The sequence below is a fragment of the Lissotriton helveticus genome, chromosome 9, assembly GCF_964261635.1.
Source record: "Lissotriton helveticus chromosome 9, aLisHel1.1, whole genome shotgun sequence".
NCBI lineage: Eukaryota > Metazoa > Chordata > Amphibia > Caudata > Salamandridae > Lissotriton > Lissotriton helveticus.
Genome location: NC_136070.1, coordinates 1,171,299,429 through 1,171,325,816, shown reverse-complemented (window position 1 = coordinate 1,171,325,816; position 26,388 = coordinate 1,171,299,429). Strand labels below are relative to the sequence as shown.

The window sequence follows — 26,388 nt, the reverse complement described above, 5'->3', positions numbered from 1 at the left end:
GCAAACATCCAGACACAGAGTAGAACAAAACAAAAGGCTTGCCAATGCTTTTTTGTTTGTATAGACGTCGTTCTGTGTTTATGTATGTACCATATTTATTTGGAAACGCAAAAAACATCCCTTTTTGCCACTTGGAAATATTACATTTTGATTTGACTATATTTCCTCTCTGCCCTTGTGCCACATATTTTACATTTAATCACCAAAAGCAAGCCTGAGGGAGCAGAGAGCAGAACAACCAAAACATTGTCTTTCAATAGATATTGTTTACAAATTGCAGACATGCTTTTCAGTTTCACAAGTACTATTTGGTTTAATGAGCTGCTCTGCAAAAAGAATGCAAAAGATATTTTTAGGCTCGGCTCGCGAAACAAATTGTGTACCCTTGGGCACATGTTGGGAAATAGCATTATAGAGCACAGGAGTAAATGGTGCAGTAACTGATTGCAGACCCGGTGGGGATTTCCACACATTCCAAGTTCCCGGCCTCACGCTTTGGCAGCTCTTGTAGGAGACGTGCAGAACTGTACAATACACAGTGCCACAGGGGAATCTGTCAGGAGCTCAGAGTTCTCTAACATGGCTATGTAGGGAAGAGGTCTCGCTTACCCATGCCAACTCATGCCAGCACTATTAATTTCCCTTCATGAAAACTGAAGCACACAGCCGCGCCTGACCTCGCTTGAAGGTTGTTTTTTAATAGTCGTGCAAGTAGAAAAACAACAGCAGCACAACAGAACTGCTTGGAAAACGTGTTGCCCCCGTTCATTATATTTCGCTTTTTTTTTTTAAATAACCCTTTTATCGGAAAAGTTTCCTCGAAAATGTTTTTGTTGAAAAGTGAAAAGGAGGTTTTGACAAGCACGGTCAAATAAAAGAGCGAGGGATATTTCTCAGCTATAGTTTTCCGACTGCCAATATACATGCGCTTCTCAGAATTAATGCATTGTCATAGACAACATTAAACATGCATTGATAAAGCCAATAGGTTAGCCTTTAAATACTGAAAGCAGTTCTGTGTTCACACACACATATGCTCGCAAAGTAGAGATAAGTGGAGAGGGGAGCATGCAGGGAGAGGCAAGAGAGTATAGTTCTAAACAAGCATTGGCAAAGCCGAGCTGCTGTGCAACATGTCTTAAAGTCAAGACAAAAAAGTACTTAGACTCAGCCAACGTTAACCGCGTCTTTACTTTAAGCCAGCAGCATAGGCTGATGTGTAACATGGCTTAAAGTAAAAGGGCGAAAGCGCTATGAGGTGGCCAACACTGACCGCATTATAGCACTATTATTTAGCCAGGTGGCACAGCAGCTTATGCTGCTGTGTAATATGTTAAAAATAAACCCAAGGAGGGCAAGCCACATGTGGGAGGCGTGGGGAGGAGGGAGAGATCAGAAATAAGGGACATTATGATGGAGGAAGCAACATGAGGAAGGCACAGGGAGGAGGGGAGGAGCAGCAAAACTGGAGGGAGTGGAAAGCAACACAAGGGCGGTGGGGGAGGGGGTGGGAGCAGCAATACAGGACAGTGTGAGGGTATGGGACAGCAAAATGAGGGAGGTATGGGGAGGAGGGAGGGAGCACCAACAATGGACAGTGGGAGGGGGGCAGGGGAGACAAGCAACATGAAGGAGGTGCGGGGGAGGAGGGGGAAGGGATAAACAACACAACAGTTGGGGTGGAGGGCAAGAGCACAGACGTGGCAGGAGGGAGGGACAGGAAACACATGCGCTCTTAGAGAGTGCATGTAAACTAGTTTTTTTTAAAGTACCGCAGGAACCTGCAGCCAATGGAAGGACACTGGCCACAGACAAGAAGGTGTACTACACCCATGCTCCATGGCAGGGATACACAATGGAAGCTCCTGGAGGAAGCAGGAAGAAGCCATCCCAGACGGGTCATTAAAGCTTGGTGTCGGCAGGTTCATCAGTCGGGTATAGCCTGGTTCCAGTCGCACACTGAGTCTGGCAGTTTGAGCTGGAATGTTCCTATTGGAGGAGGGTCAACGCTAGTTTGTATATGGCTGGGTCCAAACTGAGATGGATTGGAATGCTCCATGAGTGATTTCCAGATTTTAAACAAATTGCAAGCATTCCTCCAATCAACGTTTGTGTGTCTAAACGGTATCTACCCTCATACCCTTTAAACAATGTGATATTTTATTAAATATTAATAAAGGCCACAGCCTTTTGACTACAAGTTAAAAGACCACAACCTTTATTTGTGTCATTGTGTCCAATCATACTGCTCTCAAGGTTATGGAAAATGAGTGCCTAATGAGTATTTTTTTTCATGTCCAGTGTGATGACTCAATCCCACCACAATGAACAATAACTACTAAGTAACAAACATAGATCTCATCTCTAAAATTGTTCAATATATTTATATTAATGGTTATTTTGTCTTAAAACAGAAATAGAAAATACTAGGAGTCGTGATATTGCATAGAAAATTAGGCAAATTGAGTGACAGGATAACAACAAACTTAAACTGTTCTATGAAAATGCTGAGAAAGAATGGTGTACAGGAGTTTATAGGGAAAAGAAGAGAAATAAAGGAAAAAAAGGAAAGCAACCCAATAAGGAGGACTGGTGGGATTTCTTTCATTGATAGACCACTTAACAGGGCGCTGAGGATATTTTATTTGTTTCATGCCTGTGCACCTCAGGCTCATTGTAAGAAAACAATTAAAGAATGGCTTGTTTACAATAAAATGTCAAGCAGAGGGCTTAAATGTTCACTGGCACCAATAACCCACTGAACCCAGTGACCACTGTAGTCATGTTACACTCTTTATGTATCTGTGCACTTTCCAATATTTTTTCTAGTGTTTTTGACAAATGTGTGAGTAGGATCATCGAAACTAGGGTCGTGGCGCCAGGATTTTTGCAGCAATGGATGACCAAATTATGCAGCAGGACTGACTATTTATGCAGCAACAAGGGCAAACTATGTATCTCATTATGTGGCAGAATTACGTTTTTATTTTGTCATTTTAATATCGGTATACATCAATCAGCAACAGAAAGGTGAGCAGTTAAACTTTGGGAATGCCATTGGACAGCTTCACTTGTGGCACGTTTTAAAAGTAATTTTTGACCCATCTGAGCTAAAACCAGAGGGTCGGATTGGCAAAATGTTAATGCAATACAGCACACGCCTATGAAGATTGGCCTGCTTCTGCTGTCTTCCCCTGTGCTGGCACTCTTAAAGGCTGCCTTGCATGATGCTCAGCCCTGCAGAGGCCAGTGGGCCATGTCTAGCATAGGCTTGGTAAAGAAAGCATACCATCCAGCATGATTTCCCACTCTAGACAAACATACAAGGATCCCACGGACTGGATGTGTGCTGCGAAAGTAAGGAAACATACAATGCTTGTTTGTTTTGAAGAATAAAAAACATTTCTCTTTGTTTCCCGGTCCTTCAAGAAGGCATTAGCTTTTAACATGAAGCCCTCCCTGGGTATCTTACCAGTGGCATCCAGCACAGGTAAGAGCGGATGGGAAGGGGCGGATTGGGGTGGGGGTCGGATAAGTTGGCAGACAACAGGATAAGTAAAATTAAATAAAAAACTTAATAAAACCACTTACCTTGCGCTCGCTGCATCACGGCGATGCTGGGAGCGCCAGGTAAATGTTTTTTTAAATTTTTTATTTAATTTTACTTATCCCTTCGTCTGTCGACTTCCACCCCGCTCCCCCCCACTGCTCCACCACTCTTACGCGTGCCGGTTCCCAATGTATCTTAGTAGGATCATTTATCGCATCAAAACCTATGAGTGTTTGCACTGCCCCAGTAACCTCTGTCTCTTGAGGCAAAATGACAGAAAGCAGCTCAAAGAAGCACAAACTTGTTTTGCTCTGAAAAAAAGGCACCGTTCTAGTGCAAAATTCCCTTTGCGCTCAAATTAAATACCAATGCATTGCTCTGCGGCAATTTTCCATGAGTTTGGGTCACATTGCAATTGGGCAAATTGTTAGTAAACCTCGGCTAAAAAGTTTTTTACTGAAATATCCAAGCTATGCAGAAGATGGAGGATTATGTGGCAAATGCAGTAAATTATGTGCAAAATGCCACAGCTGCAGAATCATAAAATGCCAGAGTCCGAATAGAGTCCCATATTAACAAACGTGCATATGTCAGTACTGAACCTAAAAATCATCAATTTGAGGTATGCGAGTCCAATTGGTGAAGTCGAACTGAACAAAGACTATAACTCCCAAAGTGCATTGGGATCTTAAATGTAAGCTAAGAGCTTAAAGATGCTGCCCTTGGTAACATGGAGAGAGTGTAAAACAACTACTGCAGTGTCTGAGTAGTAAAGTTTATGGCCATTTATTTCAAACAAACACTTTTTGAGCAAATATGTAGAAGAAAGGGTAACATAATCTGAAGGTATGTGATATAAGATGGCCAACCCTCTAGTTAAACACATAAGGAAACATATTTACCACATTCTTTCATGACTTGGTAGGTTTTCGATTTGATCTCTTGGTTGCCCGATAGCTTATTCTTGGCACCTTTGAGGTCTTCTTCTTTCATGGGTGGGCGCTTCTTTTTCACGGGGGCCTGGTCAAGGTTAATAGTAGAAAGTTAATACCCTCAGTAGAGAGTTTACACCTACTTCAAGCAGAACACATTCAGAACTGCAGGCAGATGAAGCGTCCAGTTCCCATGAAACCTTTATCTCCCCTGATCATCAAACAGAAATCTCTACTAACAACCCACAGTGTAACGCAGACTGTCACCTGAAAGCAGACTTTATTTTATTACATGCTTTATTACACTTGCACATCTGCCTAAATTCCTGTTTAATTTGGATCCCCTTAATAAACCAGGCTCACACTCCCAGTAGATACTGTTCTTTTTCCTGTTTGGCAAATATCTACCCATGCAATTGAAATTTTCTGAATGCTTGCAGAGAAATTGGACAGGACAAGGTCTTGAAGGTTCTCCAGTGAAGTCACACCCAAAGGAGTGGAAGAAATCCAGGTTTATCCAGCTTGAAACTTTTTGTAGCACTAAAAATTGGTTCAGGAAGACTTGTGGCAAAGGTATACGGCCTCAGGGATCCATGCCCGGCTAAAGCTTCCAGCCTCGTCCCTCTGGAGGATTCCAACTTACAATAAAGTGAATAAGTCAAAAAATAAATCAACAGGGTGAGGCGGCAAATCTATCCAGCCTGCAAAGTGATCCGCCAGCTACAAAATCCAGGTTTGTCCCATTCAGAGCTATTGGTGCCAACAACAACTTTAGCAGGAGCTCAATGATGATGCATTTTCCTTTGATGGACCCCTCACTGACCATAGCCTTGCACCTAGCCCGGCCGGAAGATTTCAACTTCCATAAAAAATTACTAAGGGCCTGATTTAGAGTTTGGCAGACAGGTACTCTGTACCCTAACACACTTGTAATAAGTAACCCATCCTTCAGTCTCTAAAACAGGCCATAAGTCAGACAGTAAAAATGTTGATTGGGAAGACGCGCTTGGTCTGCCTAACCTCAGCTCCAGTACGGTCATCTTAAAAATCGCACCGGGGTCCTGGTCAACCTCAAACAGTGACTTTGATTGGCGCTTTACTTTTTCTTGAAGTTTTTTTACCCTATCACTTTAAAAAGTCATTTCTCTGCCACTCAACCCATTTTGATGATTGTGGTGTCTTTGATCATTACATTTTGGCTAACAAGTAGGTACTGTTCAGGGCAGCGTTGAACCGGAGAGGTATTGTCTGATTTGCCTCCATTTTTTACCCCATGCGGGATCTGCACCAATGTCTGGTAATTAATTAGCTGAGTAAGCTACAGTCCGGCATGCCTATATTCATGCAGTGCCAAACAGGGTAAAAAAGTTGGGAGGGGTGCAAAAAGATGTGTTTACCATGTCAGCTCCCAAAGAAATTTTGCTCATGCCTAAAGCAAAAGCCGATGGAAGGAAAATGGTTTTATACCAAACTTGACATTAAAGTAGCCCAATACTTAGAAAGTGTACTTTTTGAGACATAAGCTTTTAAAAATTGTGCTGAGGGTGCTTGAAAGAGTTTGAAATGTAGTCATATGTAGTTGCAATTCACTAATTTGTAACTGAATCACATTTAAGTTTTAGACAGATGCGTTTTGCTGATGGAGATCTCTGTAGATTTTTTTTCACCAACTTGAAAATAGGGAATCAATTTCAGATGATGACTTTCGAGCTGTGGGAAAAAAAATCTCAAGAAAGAATGGGGACAGGGGCGGCTCCTTCAGCTAGGGCAGAGAAACGTCACCCCACTGCTTTCTCACAGTGCGAGAAGCAGAAACATAAAATAGTAATAACTACCATTTTATGTTTCTGCTTCTCACACTGCGAGATAGCAGAAGGATTTGGTTGAAGGCGGTCGGGCGGGGCTGCTCTGCAAGCAGGGCTGGGCAGGGTAGGAGTGGTGTGCCCACTCCTGAGGGTGCAATGACTGTTTGGTCGGCCCGATGGGGCCGCCCGAACCAGTCATGCGCACTCTGCCCTTTCTCCAAGCAGGCTGCAATGCAGCCTACATGGAGAAAATGGCCTCCATGTAAGCCCTTGGCTGGGCGGCGTCCCCACCAGTGGCGTAACGAACCTTGAGGGGGCCCCCCTGCAGGGTACGTGAAGGGGCAGCCTCTGGGCTCAATCTAGAGCTCCCCAGCAGAAGTGCGGTGCTGACGGGCCCCCTGGAGGGTGAGGGCTCCCCTGCACCGCGGGGGCTGCAGGGGCCTGTGTTACGCCCCTGGTCCCCACCAATCACAACGCTGCCATTGCAGCATTATGATTCACTTAGGGAGGGTAGGGAAGCTGCCTGCTTCCTGTTTATGCCAGAGGCAGGAGAGCAGGAGCCGAGAAAACGTGGAACCGAGCCGGTGGACAGGTACGTTTTTTAAAATTAATGATTACATTTCCCCAACCCTTCCTCCCCTCGTGACCCTCTCCACGCGACCCCTCCGTGCGATCCCCCCTCTATCCCCCTGCGATTAATACCGGCCGTAAATGAATGGGGAGGCACTATATGAGGTGTCTGAACCCAGGGCAATGGTAGGGGGAGCAAGTGATGTGGGACACTTGATTAACAGACCAGGATAATAAGTAGAAAACTACCCATGATTCGTGACTCACAAAGCAATCAGAAAAACACCATTTCAATTACAGGCTACAACTGCCATTTTACAAAACATTGTAAATTGAATTCAGTTCACAAGTTTTACAAAGGGTGTGAGGCAGAGAAACAGAGAGAACAGAGGCTGAGAAAACAACAGAGGGCGCTCTAAAGGCAATGAGTAGCTGTGTCAGTGTCTCTTAGGCAAGTTGGCACAGGGCTTTTGGCCATTCGCACTGTGTGATGGCTGTCCACAGCAGGTTTGTAGCAGGGAGAGGCCCTGTAAGCAAACCTTAGCTGCACATACCTGCATCCATGCACTGTGGGTGTTGGCCACCCTCAGCAGAAACAGCGTTGGGTGCTGTCAAAGGGAATGTGCCATGGTTGTTAGAAATAAAATGTATTATAAAGAACTTAGAAATGCAATGAAAAAACAATGTTAATATTGTTCCATGGTTTTGATTCAAAGATGCAAAACCATTGAAATTTACTCATTACTGAATGCAACACACACAATGGGGGCCATAACTCACGTCCCCTACCGGGGAGTAACGGGGGTTTGCGCGGTGCGGGTGGCCCCACACCGTTCACCTCAAACAGGGAACCTCTTTGGGCTCGCCAGCTGCAAACAAGTAAAACACTCAGAAGCAGCTAGTTAGTTAGGGTATGGGTAATGGGAGACCCCTCACCTTTCAGGGGGACCCCCCTGAAGTTTTGTAACGCCACTGGTCCCATACCATGAACATAACAACTATTTTCAGATAGCACTTGGAAAAAGCAAATCAAGCTAGATTTAAACCTGTGTGTGATGCATCCACTATAGATATACAAAGCTCTTCAGATTGGCAGCACTCAAGACAATGAGGTACTTCATAAATGACCTTTAATTGTGACCTTTTCAGAAATATTAATTACATCTTTATATTTAATTTGCTGTTTTTTTCTGCAACACATTTTCCTTGTTAGGATTCCGATCAGATTTTACCTCCAGACTTATTTTTCGCTTTTCCAGGCAATTGGGCACGTATGTATTTGCTACTATATTGCTGTGGGTGCTGAGTGCAAGTTTAGGTAGTATGAGCTGGAGATGCTCAGGACAATGGTGTGAGTAGTGTCCAAAGTTGTGCGCCCCCTATCAGTATCAGAAGTACTACAGGTAGAGCAGTGAATACCGAACACACTTTAGGAGCATGACCACCATAGGTAAGGCCAATCAAGTCTTGTCACCAAACTGGATTAAAGGCAGCTGGAGTGCCAGACACACCGTGGATCTGAAGTCAATTACTCATTTGGCACCACTCAGGGACGGACTGGCCATAGTGGGCACCGGGCATTTCCCCAGGTGGGTCGCTAGGGTTGGGGGCCGATTTTGTTACATGACCGTTTTTGCAGTATAGCTGCAATATCGGCTGCTGTAGCGAAATAGTCCAAAACCGGTCCTGGCAAACAGCTCAACCGCACCGCCAACCCCCCGGGCGGGTGGCCGGCCGAGCACTTTGCCAGGGCCGGTTTTGGGTCCCAGTCCGGCCCTGGCACAACTGAGAACCAGTTCTCCAACAGATACATGTTGACTATCATTAAAAAAGAAACCAGGCATAGGTGAAACCACTAAGGTGTTTTCAAACTGCATTCCCCAGAGGCTGCTCTTGGTTTTCAAGTCTTAAACATAAACTGCATGCCTGAGCTCAACAATAAAAAAAAATGGATTGGCCAGTTGTTCACCCCCAGGTGAATTCTGGAAAATGTAGAAGAGAACCATTCTTAAAAAGACAATATTGCCTTAAATATATTAACTATGTCCCGTTACATAAGCACCTGAGAATGAGGGAGGGCGGTGCATGGCACTGAATGCATGAAAATCATTGCACTTTCCATTCTACAGCCTCTGTGCAATTTCATTTATTTTGCTTTTGAAATATCGGCAACAACCAGTATAGTCTTTCACCATCAATTTCTTGCAGATACATATGATGTGACCGAATGGCTCTGGTGCTGTCTTGCACAATCTTCTAAATAGGTCAGGACTGTCACTGAATCCCTCATGGTGATATGCCTTTAGAGGTATAGTGCCACATCTCAGCTTTATCTGTTGTCTTTTTTAATTTAAAAATAGTTGTTGTTTTAGTAATGCCGGCCAATGCCGAGAGTAATAAAGACTTTTGTTCAATTTCTACTGTTGCTTTGATTGGAGTGGGAAGGTTATATCTGCCCCATCCAAAGGACTACACGTTCCCTTCTGTTGCACAGGCAAGTGTCTGAATGGTAAATCTAACCACCCCAATGCCGTACACTTTCTCTGATGATGCTTAGATTGGAGTGGGAATACTAAAGCTGGCCCCTCCAAAATCACGCCTTTCCCTACTGTTGCTCATGTTTGGAGAGTGAAAAATTAATGTGACCCCACTAAAGTTCAACACTTTCCACAGTGTCACTTAGCTTGAAGTGGAAATAGTAAATTCCATCCCTCCAAAGTCCAGAACTTTCACTACTGTTGTTTTAGTTGTAGCGAGGATAGTAAATCTCACCCCTTCAAAGTCTGTGTGTTCCCTTGTGTTGCCTGGGCAGAGTGGAAACAGCACGTCTCACCAATCCAAAGTTCAATAATTTCACCAATGTTGCTTAGGACGGAGTAGGAATCGTGATTTTGACTTCCCTAAGTCCTACATTTTCCCAACTGTTGCTTAAGTTGGTGGAGGATTAGTAAATCTCACCCCTCCTAAGGCAAACACGTTCCCTTCTGTTGCCTAGGCTGAAGTGGGATTGGGGAAAAGTAAATATGACACCTCCAAGGTCCGTTTTCCTTTCTGTTGCTTAGATTGGAGTAGGAACAGTAAGAGAAAATTGCTGACTTATTACCTAGTAAGGACTCCATCCTTCACACCTACTAACCTAATTTCTTGTTGACGCTACATGTTTTGACCACATGAGATATGATTTGACAACTTAAATGTTATGGTCCAAGAAAGAAAAGTTATCACATTATCACCCAACTAGGATGTATGTAAACAATTAAATAATGCAAGTACAGGTTCATTGATGTGCCACTGTAATTAAAAACAGTATGTCCTATGTCTTATGTCTGTCATGTGTATAATACACTTTGAAGGGCACTTCATTCTATAGTTAGATTAGCTTGCCTTTTATCTTCTACTGAAATGTCTCTGCCTGGTGTCCTTCAGACACTCATCTGTAATGTCTTCAAATTCTACATATACCATTCCGTTTAAAGTGTTTGTTATATCTATCCATGACATAACACAATATAGGTACTGACCTGCCGTGAGATTGTTTACAATATCTAATATATCAATAAGTAACAATGGGTAAACATGTGTAAGTTTTCATCAGAACCAACCAATATAGAAATGTTGCATTCCTGGAAATCTTTGAGTCAGACCCTGTTCGGTGGGGTGGCTACAAGCAGGTCATGGGCTACTGGGTCCCAGTGGTGGTTTTGAGGTTGTCTGCAACTGGCATCCTTTGCTCCATCTTAATGTGGCACTGGAAATTGGTCAAAAAGCAAATGTTTCCATGGTTACCACTCAGGGCAGTGAGGGCGAGTGTTCACAGGTTTCTCAGTGCATGCCTTTTAGAAAAGAAAATACTTTTAATTACACAGAAGTACTCAGCAGTAGATAATTCAATTTCAGATACAGAGTGATACTTCTGATCATGATTCTTTTCTGAGTGCAACGCCCCATGTTCCCCTCACTCTGCTCTCTCCCACCCAGGTGACTCTGGTTAGGAGTATCCCATAGCAAGCTTTGGCAGAAGCACGGCTAAGGCTCAGGGGCAGAATACATGTCCCCAAAAGTCAAATGTGAAATGAGTTCACTGTTCTAATCATGTGTGGTACCAGCAGCAGCTGCTGGATAGGTCAGAGCAGCTTGAATCTTTACCAGTCTTGACTGCCCTGGAATTGTCAGATGCTTCTCGGCGAGCTCGAGTGCAGTCTCCGGTGTCACGGCGTGCTTCTTCGTTAACATAAAGTGAGGCTGTTGTGACTCCACCCAGACCGATGCACACAGCCAGGAAGCTACAAACTGCCTGTCTCCATACAGGGGAAGGTAAATACATCCTGGGCCGGACTGGGAACCAAAACTGGCCCTGGCAAAGAGCTTGGCCGGCCCCCCTGGGAGAGGCCGAGCTGTTTGCCAGGGCTGGTTTCGGCCGATTTTGTTACAGGGGCCGATTGTGCAGCAATGCTGCAAAAATGGCCCTGTAACAAAAACGGCCCCCAACCTAGCGGCCCACCGGGGAAATGCCCGGTGCCCGCTATGGCCAATCCGGCCCTGAATACAGCCCTGACACAGGGCAGGTGCAACAGCCAGTAGTTGCAGCCCGACTCAGGTCGATACACACAGCAAGGCAGATGCAGCTCACCTCAGGCTGATACAGAAAAGAGGCAGTGGCAGTCCGACATGGCACGATTGATGCAGCTCTTTGGCTGATGTGAAATGTGAAATGTGAGCATACTTATAGAGCGCAGCTGTCACCCAAAGGGTATCCTGGCGCTTTGACCATAAACATTACCAACAGATGTTAAACGCTACACTGCTCTCGGGAAGAGGTAGCTTTTGAGATCCTTTTTAAAAGACAAAAGATCCTGCTTGCACCTTAGAGACAGAGGTAGGAGTTCCAAAGTTTGGCGGCCGTAAAGCTGAAAGAGCGGCCGCCCATCCTCACCCTTTTTATCCTGGGAACTGTGACCAGGAAGGCCGAAGAGGATCTCAAAAGTCTAGCAGTAGAGTACCAGGAGAATAGATCTTGCAACATCACTGGACCCAGCCCATGCAGGGCTCTAAAAACCAGACAAGAGGATTTGAAGCAGATGCGTTTGAATATGATATATGAATATATGCAGTCTTTCATGGTACTCAGGTGTAATATAGAGCAAGACTGGGCAACCCTCTGCATCATGGGTCACTGCTAGCTTTGGTCTCGGTCAGTTCACTTTATCTTGCAGCATGCTGGGCTCCTTCTCATGGACAGTCTCTCCTCCTGCAAGGCCAGGCAGACTCCTTACCTCTCTTCTAGGCAGAAGACTGGCATTGGCTCTTCCACCAGAAAGTTCAGACTTTAGATGATGTCCCACCATTGCTGTCAGGCAAAAAGCAGTCCTGGTCACACAGCACTCTTTTAGGACTCGGTGATAGACTCCCATCATTGACTATGAAGAACTTGGAACGGGAGCCAATTGGGTGGTTTGTATCTCTATTTTAGACACATTTTTCAAGCTGGGTAAGTAGATCCACTGTCTTTAACTTCAGTTTGGGGTGGTTCTCTTTCAAGTGTTCTTCTCAGGCTGCCCCCCAGACATATCCTCTATGTAGAGCGATGCTTCTTGCAGCAGGGCATAATATGGGCATAATGAAGTGAGAAGTTTAGGCACCTGGCAGTCACTCATCTCCCCGAAACAGTAATCATGGACCAAAAAAAAAGTAGACTGGCCTAGAAGCTTTCTTGTCTTGAATAAGAGAAGAGAGCGAGAGAGAGAAAGAGAGGGAGGGAGAGAGAGGAACTGCAGTCCCACCCTTGACAAGAAGTAATCAGCAGCCTCTTGCTAACAAAGTCTTCATGGAATTTCCAAAAAATTTCTAAAGACAGCTTTGTCTCTATCCTCTTCACTTCAGTATCTGGATCCACATAATTCAATCACAGGAATGCAGGCAATACACTTCTACTGTTTAGGGAAGCTTTCTTCAGCTTTCATCTTGTGCCATGCAAAACAAGGGGAATCAGAATAAATCCCACTGCATTCAGTACTCAGACTAACACACAGACTTACAACCACATATGTACTACATGTTTCATATACATGTTGACGTAATCGACATACACAGTGCCAGCACAAGGGTTTGGACGTCGCATAACAATGAAACTTTAGACAAGAGCGGTCAGTGGGCCACACTTAATGACACAGATAAAAAGGTTTTGTCCACTATATGATCACAAAACACAATATCTTGCCAGCACTTCTTTATGTGACAAACCCAGGACAGTGGCAGTCGTCCTCTCTCCACTATAGGGGCACACTTGATGCACCCCTGCAAGTCAGAGGACATGCTAGACCTCTGAGCACATTCTAGACTAGTGTGACACTAGCGCTAAAATTAAAGTCAGGATACCAGACACACATGAAGTCAGGCACTCAGGTCAGGGGTACTCGCTCTTCTACAAATACACCATGGAGGGTATCCCCCCGAGCCCCCCAAGAGATGTTCAGCAACTGTGTTTTATTTTCGCCTAGAATTCATCGAAGGATCAATTTCAAACAATAAAAATGTATTTGCTCCTCATAAAAGAGCAATTCGCCTCTACCAAACTAGCTGAATAAATAACACCCTACTGGGCATGGAAATTAAAAAGAATTGGAGACATCTTAATTAAAGAAATACTTTTCCCTAAAAGTAGTATTTCTTGAAAACCACCGCACTGCTAATTTCTCAAAGTGCTGGAAAATGTTGTGTGACGAATAAAGTAATATTATGGTTTCCTTTCAGACTATTGGTCACAACTAGCACCAAGAAGGGAAAGCGAAGATGGCTGAAATGAATTTTTAACGTTTGTTAACAGGAAATGTCATGATTTTAAAAAGGCTATTTGCAATTTGTTATTTTTTAATGTAGCTCTCAAGCTGTACAGAAGCCTCTTCAGTGCACTCTGAACGGGGTGATGGGACGGGCTACAGAGGAAGGGGAAATCAACCCCAAACTGAGCGACTATTGGTTAAGGCGACTTGTGACCGGTATGTTAATTTTACGTATTCAGCAGTGAACATTAAGTTCAACAAATCCAAATATTTAGAAGTTATAGTGCACAATTTTAGAGAGGGTGTGTGGGGTCAGTGTATGTACGTGAGTGTGTATTCAGAAAATAAATTAAATGCGCCAGGCGTCCATCATTCAAGATGAAAAGCGCCATAGGGTCCTTTTTGCTGCAAATAAATGTTTTGAATGTTTTACTAAAAGAGCAATTGTAATCACAGAAGTACCCAAGTTTGTTTAGGAATGTATTTACAGGGCATGTAAATTCAAGTGGTTTTGATACCAATGTCAGTGGGTGTGTATGTAAAATGCGCTCCCTGCGGCACATGTTCGGGTAAGTACCACCAGGTGTTGCATGCAGGTAACAGCCAGTGCAAGTCACAGCACTGGCAGAGACAACACACGCAACCCACAGCAGAGGCAAATACCTTGGAAGGCTGACAAAGCTATCCCAAAGGTAATGTGTCTTTTTTTTTTTTTTTTATAGTTCAAAATATTTTATTGAAAATAAATTTTACATATACGGTAATGTGTCTTTTGTGAAAAGATTCCTTCAGGCTGCTGTCAGAGAAACAGGGGGCAAAGGTCACAAAGGGCATCATTTACGTTTTGGTCAAAAGATGGAGGAATAGAAAAAAACAGCTAATGGATCATTTTTCCTTCATATATTCAGAAATTGCTGTAATTACCCAAAAGTAATTTCCACAGATGTCTCTTGAGTAAAGTTGCAGAAATTACCATTTGTAACAAACTTACGCTCCAGTTTCCAGGAGCATCCTCTATATTTGGCAGTAGTAGATACTAGTAATTGTAATTGCATTTATATAGCGCTTACTACCCCTGGCGAGGCGTCGTAGTGCTTTTTCGTCGAGTAGCACCTACTCCGGAACCCAAAAAGGATTAGTGATGAATTAGTACGGTGAAATATGATATTAATTTGAGCGGTGGATATGTTGGTCTATTATTTGTATTGAAAATGATAACTGTCACTGTGGTGCTCACTAGAAGATTACTATTTGGAGAGAAAGGCTTTTCCTCAGTGGTGTGCGGTTTTGCTGTGACTCGCCAGCACCAAACTGTGATTTTCACTGGTCTGTACGAACGTCAGGTCAAAATTACAATGCACGGGTGTCATGTTACATAAACTAAGTTGCATGATTGCAACAGTTCATGAAATAAAAGCCTGATAAGTTTAAGTTGTCGTTAAGATAGTTATTTAAATTAACTCATTATTTTATTCAAACAGCAAAGCCAGCATAAGAAGCTCAGAGAACAAAAGTACTGCTTTAGTCAAGTATATGGCTTTTCTAAAACCTTGGTTAATTCCCCCAAGAAGTTCCGCTATCAGCCCGTACCTGAGGCGCTGACATGACCCGTCACTCCAGTATCAATCCACTTGCTGAAATAGTCCCTCTGCCGGCAGATCCGCGCGCTGAGTGTGCCAGAGCCTGTCAGCTCCCGGTTTATATAGTGCCAGCTGCTTAGCATCAAGTCCAATTTAGAGTGCTTTTCTTATTCCCACAGTGATTCAGAGGCAGGCACAGCTATTACCGAGAGGTTTATTATTAGCAATGACTTGTCTTTCTAAAACTTTAGGGCCTGTTGTTCAGGTCGATAAAATCTGCCTTGACGAAGACAGACAGCTGTAGTCTTGCACAAACATTTGTTGAATCGGGTACAGCTACGCCTACTCCCCCTACTGCAGAAGCCTACTGGCGGCAGCGCCTCTATTTATAACCTAAAGGCAGCGCTTTGTTCGGGACCTCCCTGGTGTCTGCTGGCTCCTACACAAGTGGCACTGCCAAGCACCACCTTGAGTTTTAACCCTTCATAATCTGAAAAGCAGATTCGACATCTGTTGTTCCCTTGGTTGTATTAATTCACTGGGCACCTCCTGGTATACTTGGAGGTAGCTGTGACATCAGATGTGAGTTCAGCTAGCAGCCAGAAGTACTGTCAGCCCAGCGAGGCGCTGTGTTAGGCCTTTCCAGCGAGGGAACAGAACGTCTGCCCTCATTTAGGTCTCAGCAATTTTTTTTACACATTTTTTTGGGGGGGCGGACTTGGCTTGTACATATGTATAATATGAAAGAGAAATGCATTGGCTATCCTGCGAATAATTTTCATAATTTTTGTCAGCCATAATGTGTTGTTGTGATTAACTATTATCGTAATTTGCTGTTTTGTTTTTTTGTTTGTGCTTACATGGATTGTTATGACAACCCGAATAAAAGCTTTTGAAACAGAAACCGTCTCAACCAGTCATAAACAATTACGCCAGATGCCAGTTTTGTGTCCTTGCGGTTGATGGTGGTTTATTGGCGATGTCCTATTTAGGTTTCATTTGCTCGATGACCTAGCGTTGTTCCACTGCACGCCTGAACATGGAAAATCTGACTTTTCAGTATTTTATAGTCTTGTACTTTCAGCTACTAGACCAAATTAATAGGCATCTTAAATCTATCTATGTATGTGTTGGTATTTTTTCAGAGCAAATCTTTTTGTTTCACAGCGGTCTTTCTTTTGTGTCTCTGCCCAGGGCCGGCTTTAGCGCTGGTGGCGCCCAGTGCGATAATTGTTGTTGGCACCCCCCCCATTGACCACCTCTGCCATGGATTCCCTCATATGGTTCTTAATCCCTATTCGCTTGCACTTTATATTAAATTCAGGCTTGGGACTTTACCTTTATTAGCTTTTACCAGTACTTGGAAAGATGGTGTCACTAAGTTGAATATATGCCCTATGCATGGGATGAACAGTTGTGGAATCTGTTTTACTGTTTTATCCTGCCTATAAAAGATATCAATACGTTGGATCAAACCATTATGTAAATTGTTGTGATTGAGGGATCAGCACTCAATTATGCAAATATGCAGATTCAATGCCTCCAGCCCAATTGTGTTCTCAATTTCGAAATTCTTATTATCTAAATGGCATGTTAAAACTAAGCAGATTGCTAAAGCATGAACTTTTCTTTTTTCTTTTATAAGATTTTTAAAATACATAATTACCTTTGTTGGTGGGGTTTTTATCTTCTTTTATCTTTTTAATTGTATTTGTCTTTTTAGCTCTGTTGTTATAACATCATATTTATACTTTTTATATTTTCTTTTTGCTACATTGAAATACTTGTTTTCATATGTGTTATGCCTTGCATGGTTTCCATAAAGCCAAAATAAAGGATGATGAAGATGATGATGAGTGGACAAAGTATTCCTCTAGCTGTTACTAAAGTGAAGTTAACACAACTGGAATGTAATAAAGTAACCCAGTGCTAGTCTTTTGGAGAATAGCCTTGCCACAGTAAAAAAAAGACTTTGGGGGGTGGATCACTGTCAGGAGATGTAAAACTTAAGCACACATGTCCTAATTGTAAAATACCATGCACCTTGCCCTTTGAGCCTTTTGGACCTACCTTAAAGATGACTTATACGTACTAATAAGGAAGGTTTAGGTCTTACAAAATATTAATTTCTCCAGGTATAAATGGCAGTTCTAAAATTGCACAGACAGGCTCCAAATGTAGACCTGAGAAAGATTTTACAGTGCTATTTTAGTGGGAGGCACAATGAGTGCTGCAACCCATTAGTGACGTTTAATGTGCAGGCCCTGGGTAAATGCATTACCATATACTAAGGACTTAAGAGTCAATTAAATGGGCCATTGGATTGGACATTTTACCATGTTTACCATGGTGACCTTGCAGAAAGTAATAGGGCCCACAGCATCCTGTCCTCGAAGTGAAAGAAAATCCACTCATGAATTGTCCTTGAAATTTAGGTCTTCCTCTAGAAAACAAAGGATATTCTACATAGGCACAGCTATCAGTACTGTATCAGGTGCAGTGGCAGAGGGGAATTAAGGGCCAATTGAACCCCAGTTATGGTGGTATTTATTATCCAAACTGGAGGTACAAGACCAATTATCCCTTCATGCACCAGGGCCCTTGGCACAAATGCTACAGAACTGATTTTCGATGTATTACATTGTGGACCAAGGTCTGAGACTCTGATTCCAAGACCGATGCAAATCTCTTCTTTTCACATGAAACAGGAGTATACCTTTTGCAGTTTTTACAGGAACCCATGCATTTTAGCTACAACAGCTTTACTTAGTGATAACCGGTCACAATATGCAAGTATACAGTACACATTCCAAGTTTGTGCACCAGGTAAATATCACAACTGTCAGCATAGATTTACTTGTAATGTAACTACCACCTGGATTGCACGTAAAAAGTAATGAACCCCTCAGTGCTTATTTTGAGCTGGTGGTTACATGTGAGGCCAACCAGAAATAATTTTTAAGGACTGGCACTTAATTTTTGCTCATGTGGCTTTCACCAAGAATCAGAGAGAGGAAAATGCAAAAGGGGAAAGGAGGAAGAAGCAGAAGACAAAAAAATGAAGAAAGCAAGCACCTGCAAGAGTGAAATAAAGGGCCAGGGTGTGTCTGGTGGTGGATGAAAGAGACATGACGTAGTATAAAGACTACAAAGCCTTGATATTCAGCACCCTGCTAGTCATACTGTGGGTTTCTTAATAGAAATTTGGCCCCAACACTTATTGTTTTGCAAATTAAGCCCGGGGAACCTTAATGTCTGCGAAGAAGAATGTGTAGCCTACTTAACACATTTTAGGTTCATTTTAACTTGGAGTGACAAAGTATATAGTAGCAGCATTTAAATTAGCATTAGTGGCAATAAAGTTTTAAAGTTTAAAAGGAATTGTGAGCCATATTTATGACCTTTGTGAGGCAGGGCAGCACAGCAAGTCACTTTGCTGCTCTGCCCTGTGTCACAGGGAAAGTGCAGGAATGCGCCGTATTTATCCAATACAGTGCATTCTTATCCTTTCCCCTTGCGTTGGTGCCATTTTGGAAGCCTGGTACCAAGGCAGGCACCTTACACCATGGTGCAAGGGTGTCTGTGTTGTAGGCAGGATTCTTTTTGTTCACGAAGGGGCACCTTCCTGCACAAAAACAATCCTGAGAATCTTTTTACTCTCTGTGTGTGCTGCATTCTTCACACATAGAAAGAGGAAACAACGAGGAAAAATAAAACTATTTCTCCTCGTTACGCTTCACCTGGGGAAGCGTACCTTTTTGGCACTTTCCCAGGTTTACCAGGTTTGGCAAATCTTGCAATGCGTCAAAAACCATGGGAGTTTCATGGGAACATCCACACAACGCCCATGGAATGCCTCCCTTGCGCAGAGTAATGCAACACAGCAATATACGCTGCGTTGCATCACGCCATAGATTTGAAGCCATTCAAAGCCTTGCAAAGTGGCATTGCGTGGCTTCAAAATATGACTTTAGGTTTGGGTCTCTCTTGCACCACCTTGTGTGGTGCAAGAGCGACGCAAACTGGGTCACAAATATGGCACTGTGTGTTCAATTCATTGAGAAATATCTTATAAGACTAAAGTGTTTAATGAAAAAGAAATAAATGGGCTAAAGAACTGAAAATTATTCCCACATCTAAAGTGCAAAATGATCGTATGTGGTTGTCTGATCTCATTGTCCAGTGACAATGTGAGAAAACTAACTGCTCCAGAGACTCTTGCAAAAGTATCATATGCTTCTTATGAGATTCTTGAGCCAGTGAGTGCTTCAACTGTAGGCTCACCCATTCTTTAATTAATGGATTTCAAGAGAGTATTTACATTCCAGATAATCTTCTCAATAGATTGATATCATGATGGATTTCTGGAAGAGGATTCTCAAGATTGCAGGTGAGAAATTGACAGCACCTTTTGTACTATTTGATCTACCGGCAGCTTTTGACACCATAGGCAATCAGACTCTCTTGAACCAACTATAGCAAGATTCTGTGATTCCCTGCTTCATTTAAGCTTTTACTTATTCTTTTTTGGGTGAATAGACCTTTTAGGTTGTTAGCTATAGGGTAAATGCACTAGCTAACATCTTAAGCTTCACAGGGTTTCCATCATTCCCGGTTCTCTTCACTATCTACATAACAGCTTTACAAGCAACCCTTGACCCTTCTTAGGCAGGTCGCTCCCCCACGCCGCACAGCACCACCTGTGTGCCCGTGCCCACAGCTCTGCTGCTGCTGCTAGTTACGACATGCGAGGCCCTCCTCCACCCGCAGGCTACCATCTGCGCCTCATACCTGGTGGCCAGTGTTAGGCCAAAGGTTTGCTCTTGCTCATGCTCTCTTATCTTTCTTCACTAGTTCTATTGTATTATTTTGTTTCTCTCCTTCCCTACTGTTTTTATTTATTTATTTAATTATTGAAGTTTTGTATAGCGCTGGCTGGACCCGAGGGTATCAGAGTGCTTCACATCAAAGACCTGTAATCTGCCCTTTTCCTCTGTGTCCCCTGTAATTTGCTTACGAGTTGTATTGTATTATTTTCTTATTTCTCCTTCCCCCTTGTGCCATTACTGTGCCCCTTTTTGCCTTTTTGCCCTTTTGACTTCTGTACCCCTTGCCGTTCCTCACACCCGGTCCCCCGTCATCCCGTTTTCCTGCCACTGCATCCTCTGCGACCCGCCCCCCCCCCCCACTCTCCCATTTGTCCGCTCCCACCTCCCAGCTGCTCCTCTCTCCCACCTCCCCTTCTTATGGCGGCCGCTGCACCTGGACCACCCAGGGCCAGAACCCCTGACCCCCGAGAACGCCACATCGCCCGACACCGCTACGATGCCAGTGCCTTCCACACACTCAACGCCGGACGATCACGCACCTGCTGCCTGGCCACCCTGAAGCACACTCAAGGACCCTTCCCCTGCTGGAAATGCAGCTTCACCAGCATCCGACTCGCCAACCCACCCAACGGGAAAGAACCCAACTACCTCAGATGCATCCTTTTCAATAACCGCTCCGCCCGTAAACACGCCATGGAACTCTGGGACCTACTCGACTCAACCTCACCAGAACCCCTCTTCAGCACTTGACATCGCCATAGCCATCTCAGATGGCTACAAGATCTCCCGCAGGGACCGCACCAACGTCCACAGGAACACTCTCAGACTCTCGACCGACACCGACAACACCCTCAACAGCGCCAAACACCTGCACTTCCAGATCCACACTCATCCCAACACCACCCTCAGAGAAACCCTCGTATATAGACCCCCCGACCGTAGTTCATCGACTCCATCGTCGACTTCGACAGTACACACGCCCTGGCCTCCACAGACTACATCCTCCTCGGGGACCTAAACTTCCACCTCGAGCAAAACAACGACACCAACTCCACCTCCCTGATCGACAACCTGGTCAACCTCAGACAACTCGTCACAACACCCAACCACTCCACCGGCCACACGCTTGACCCCATCTTCTCCGCAAGCTCCCACGTCTCCTTCGATCACACCACCGATCTCCACTGGACCGATCATCGCTGCATCCACTTCACCTTCCGGAAACCCACCATGCACCACCACACCGAACAGATCCCCCGCCGCTGCTGGAGCAAAGTCACCGAAGACCAGCTAACCACCACCCTTGCCCGGAGCCCACCTGCTGACCCCACCGACCCAGACACCGCTGCCCGCAACCTCAGACAGTGGATCAACGACTGCGCCAACACCCTAGTCCTGATCAAGAAACCCTCCAACAGCCACACCAGAAAGAAACACAGCTGGTTCACTGAAGACCTCCTGGCCTCCAAGCAAACCTGCCGAAAGCTTGAGAAGAAATGGCACCATGAACGGACCCCAGACATCTACGCAGCCCACAAGAATGCCTCTCGCAGACACCATCATCTCATCAGATCCGCCAAAAGAGCCTCCTTCAAAGACCGCCTAGACAACATTGCACACAAGAGCAGAGAGCTCTTCAACATCAAGAAGGAACTCTCCAGCCCCAGGTCCAACACCAACGACATCCCACCCTCGCAAGACCTCTGCGACTCCCTTGCCACCTTCTTCCATCGCAAGATCGCAGACATCCACGACAGCTTCAACGCCATGACTGCCCCACCACCGAGACCTATGCCCCCACGGCCACCAGCCCATCTCCCTGCTTTTGTTCCCGGCCAAGGTCACAGAGAAAACCGTCAACATACAACTGACCCGCTACCTCGAGGAAAACAGCATCCTGGACCTGTCCCAGTCTGGCTTCCGCAGCAACCACAGCACTGAAACTGCCCTCATCACCTCCACCGATGACATCAGAGCCCTGCTAGACAATGGAGAAACCGTGGCCCTCATCCTCCTGAACCTGTCAGCTGCCTTCGACACGGTCTGCCACCGCACCCTACGCACACGCCTTCACGATGCTGGGATCCAAGAGAAGGCCATGGACTGGACCACCTCCTTCCTCTCCGGCAGAACCCAGAGCGTCCGCCTCCCCCCTTTCAACTCCAAAGCCACCGAGATCATCTGCGACGTACCCCAGGGCTCATCCCTCAGCCCAACACTGTTCAACATCTACATGGCACCAATCGCCCTCGTCGCCCGGCTGCACGACCTGGACATCATCTCCTATGCCGACGACACCCAGCTGACCCTCTCCCTTACCAAGAACCCCCACACCACCAAAACCAACCTCCACAAAGGAATGAAAGCCGTCGCCTAGTGGATGAAGACCAGCCGACTGAAGCTGTACTTGGACAAGACAGAAGTCCTCATCCTCGGATCCACCCCCTCGGCCTGGGACAACTCCTGGTGGCCGACCTCACTGGGAACAGCTCCAACACCCACCGACCACGCACGCAACCTAGGGTTCATCCTCGACTCAACCCTCTCCATGACAAAGCAGGTCAACGCCGTCTCTTCCTCCTGCTTCAACACCCTCAGCATGCTCCGCAAGCTCTATAGGTGGATCCCCATGAGACAAGAAGAACAGTCACCCAGGCCCTCGTCAGCAGCAGGTTGGACTATGGAAACACCCTCTAGGCAGGAGCCCCAGGCAAACTCCTGAAACAACTTCAACGCATTCAGAACGCCTCTGCACGCCTGATCCTCGACATCCCTCGCCGCAGCCACATCACACCCCACCGAGAGACCTGAACTGGCTCCCCGTCAACAAGAGGATCAGCTTCAAGCTCCTGATCCACGCACACAAGGTGCTCCACAACACCGGACCAGCATGCCTTAACATACAACTCAGCTTCTACACCCCCAACCACCAGCTCCGCTCCACCGACCTCTCCCTCGCCACAGTCTCCCGCATCCGAAGCGACCTCAGGTGGCAGATCATTCTCCCACCTCGCTGCCAAGACCTGGAACACCCTCCCCATCACCCCCCCCACCCCACGGCAGACCCAGGACCTGCTAACCTTCAGTAGACTCCTCAAGACCTGGCTCTTCGAGCAGTAGTCCGAAATCATCTGCCCATCATCTCTCACCTGTGATCAATCGTATACTCTCCCTATGTCCAGGGCAGCCGATATTGTAATTCACAGGCGATGTTGATAACTCCCATTTTGGTACACCATCAATTGCAGTTCATTGTATTTGTTTAAAAAGTTTATATAGTTTACATATAGTATATTCGGCAACAGTGGAAAAAGGTCCCACACTAGACATGGGAACTCCATCTCGGTCCGACACCCATGGGTAAAGACAACAGTCCATTGTTAGTCCACAGAGTTCTCATGTGCTTGTTGACAAATTCCATTCCTAAGTGTGTATCTAATAATTGTTAGAAGAAATGTATCAATTTAACCAACAGTTGGTGAGAACTACTGCAAAATAAGCAAGTCAGCAAGAGTTAAGAATGAAATGCATTCTCTTGGGAACAGATTGTAGGCCTTTAATATAAGACAGTTTCTAACTTTAACGTATTAGATCTATAATGCACCTTTGTATATATAAACCCTTATGCAAACACAATATTGCTTGCTAATACTTTAATCCAATAATTCACATAAGGAGCAATGGAACTGCATAACTGTGAGAATGTTGTAGAAGTGCATTCATAAGTGAATACGTGTAACATAAATGCATATATTAATACATCTTAATTGTTCAACTTAATTTGGCATAAAGCACATACAAGGATCATTTAAAGGTCAGAATGACATTTATATCAGTTATACAGACACAATTGCACCTGTTTAAACTTTAGGTGTAAAGCTTCATTCATAAAACACATGATCAAACTATTCGTTTAAGGCCCTAGTATCATTCTAAGTGAGAAAGTACAAAATGCTAAAAATGACTCTCTGCATCAGAATATCGGGTGTAACATGTGCAAGAATCATAAAGGCACATAACTCTCATATGCAAATTGCACATTCATTCAGTATATCATGAAGTGGTCAAATTTGGATTTTTGTGACGTGTAAAGAGTGGGCAACTTTACACTGCATCAGACTCATTCCTCCTATCAAGCGTAAAAGAAGAAATTCAAGCTCAAATGCAAGAGAGCTTCCTTGGCCTTAGAGCCAATGATACAAAATTCGCCTGAGAAGTGTATCCCTTCTATTTGAGCATTTGCTTGGGATCTCAAACTCTTGAAGAGGTCTTCCTAAATATTAAATTGAGGCTAGTAATCTTTTATACTCTGCCCCTGTATGCTAAGGCAATAGTACTGACAGTTTTAAAGTATCATAGGAATAAGACAGGGGTGTATTTTTGCACTGAATGGATTTAATAGTTGTGTATTGGTGGCCTTGAGAAGCACCTGCTGCTTACTCATCCAGATTGGTCAGTTGGTAGTGTGTTCCCAGTTATTTGCTCTCTTTACACTGATGATGCACTTTTGTTGGCAATGAGTTATCGTTTTTTTGATTACTTGCTGAAATCTTTTTAGAGAATGTGAACAGAGGATGTCAGAGGCTAACGAAGATGAGTGCAACCTAATAATCATTGGCAGACAACATAACCTTCAGATGGGTTTCCAATTTTACCAATGAGCATGACAAACAGGCTACAATAGAAGATTAATATGGCCAGCTCAGATATTGAAAAATATCTGCATGTTGTCAAATGCATTGATTGGCCTTTTTGCTCACAAAGAACTGTTGGGTGGAAGGACATTGGTTGCAAAGTGAGTGATTTTTCAGGCCAAAATATGTGGGAGTGCTGCATGGGGCAGAACTGTGGGTTTATGTAGAGGTTAGCTTATTGACTCAACTACCGAATAATTTTCAGAAAAAAATATCGATTGCCTAAATCTGCATCTTTTAAATTGTTCCAACTCTGGGTCAATCTGGTTACTAAATGATTGAAGGTTTGGCAAGGGTAGGGAGGACGCCCCTGAAATGGCTGAACTCTTCTCACACAGAACAAATGTCAAGTCATTGTAGCACAGTAATAAGCATACACAACGATTGTATATCCGCAGGGCTCCTCTTAGTCTCAAGTTTATTTAATTTACATATGCAATCATTATACTAAATGCTAAATTGGGTGTCAGCTTATAGGATTACGCTGATGACACCCAAGTAGTGTTGAGGCTACCTCGTGATCCTTGTGTGGATAGCCGGAAGGTTCTAGAAGTGTTTGAAGTCATTAAGGAATAGATGAACAAAACCAGGTCATGTATAATGCACCCAAAATGGAATTTCAGCAGATAGTACTGAAAAATTGTAGCAACAATTAACACACTATTCGGGTAGCTACAAAGAAGGTTGAGGCGAAAGACAAGGGGAAAACTTTGGACGTTTAGATCAAAATTTGGGTCTCTATGGACATTCAATTCAATGAGATTACACATTGCATGATTGTACACTGCATGAATTAACACTTGAAACTTTGAAGTAAAACACAACACTTTTCTCCCCAAGAACATTGTATTACCATTGCCGGAGTGATCAATTATGGAAACTCTGCCCAATGCACTTGTACAAAAATGGGTTGTTGGTTGACTGGGGTGTGAGCCCTGGTCAAGCAGCAACCACAATTCTTCAAATCAAGGTGAAGTCACAAGCAACCTTAATTTAACCTGTGCTCAACCCTTGGGTAGCTTAGTTTAGCAGTCATGCTTAAATCAGAGGTGATGTGTAAAGTATTTATGCAGTACTTCAAATAGTAACACAGTGAAAACACACTACAAAAGGGGCCCAAAATAAGATTAGAAAAGTATTGTGATTTTTAAAAAATAAAACAAGTCCAAAATGACAAAGTTTTTGTTAGTTGTTCCTGGAGATGTTGATTTTAAAGTTTTTTTAGAGCAAATAACACTAAAAGGCGTAACGCGCCAACTATGGATATCTAGTCGCGCTGGACAGAGTAAAAAGTTCAGTCCAACCACAATGGGGTACGGGCCAGCTACAAGGACCCTGTTAGACCCCTCAGAACTGAGTACCTTAAATCCTGGTTTGTGGCGAGTGGATCCACTTCAAAGATGCTCCATGCAGCCGAAGTGGTGAGTCGGTTCCGAAATGCGGCCAGGCCACGGCATGAGGTCCTGTTGTGTCGACATCAAGGATGCCGTAGATGAGAGCTTGCGATGCGAAGTCCGAAGCCGGGGATGCACCGCAGATTCAGGGAGATGCATCAGTTCCAAGGAGCTGTCAGGTAGTGATGCGTAGTCTGACGTAGTCATCGAGGCTGCCACCGATGAGAGATACAAGAGCATTCGCTGAGGCTGCAT

The 26,388-nt window shown here is 44.4% G+C and overlaps 1 protein-coding gene across 1 annotated transcript in view; it reads right to left on the bottom strand.

Annotated features, from left to right (window-relative positions):
- Positions 1–15,362, bottom strand: part of MUSTN1 (musculoskeletal, embryonic nuclear protein 1) — a 32,555-nt gene extending 17,193 nt beyond the window's left edge. The window contains exons 1-2 of the mRNA XM_078661642.1: positions 15,227–15,362; positions 4,453–4,570 (exon numbers count right to left, since the gene is read on the bottom strand). Coding sequence (XP_078517768.1) covers positions 4,453–4,570; positions 15,227–15,241 — 133 coding nt within the window. The 5' untranslated portion in view covers positions 15,242–15,362. The remainder of the gene's footprint in view (positions 1–4,452; positions 4,571–15,226) is intronic.
- Positions 15,363–26,388: the final 11,026 nt, after the last annotated feature.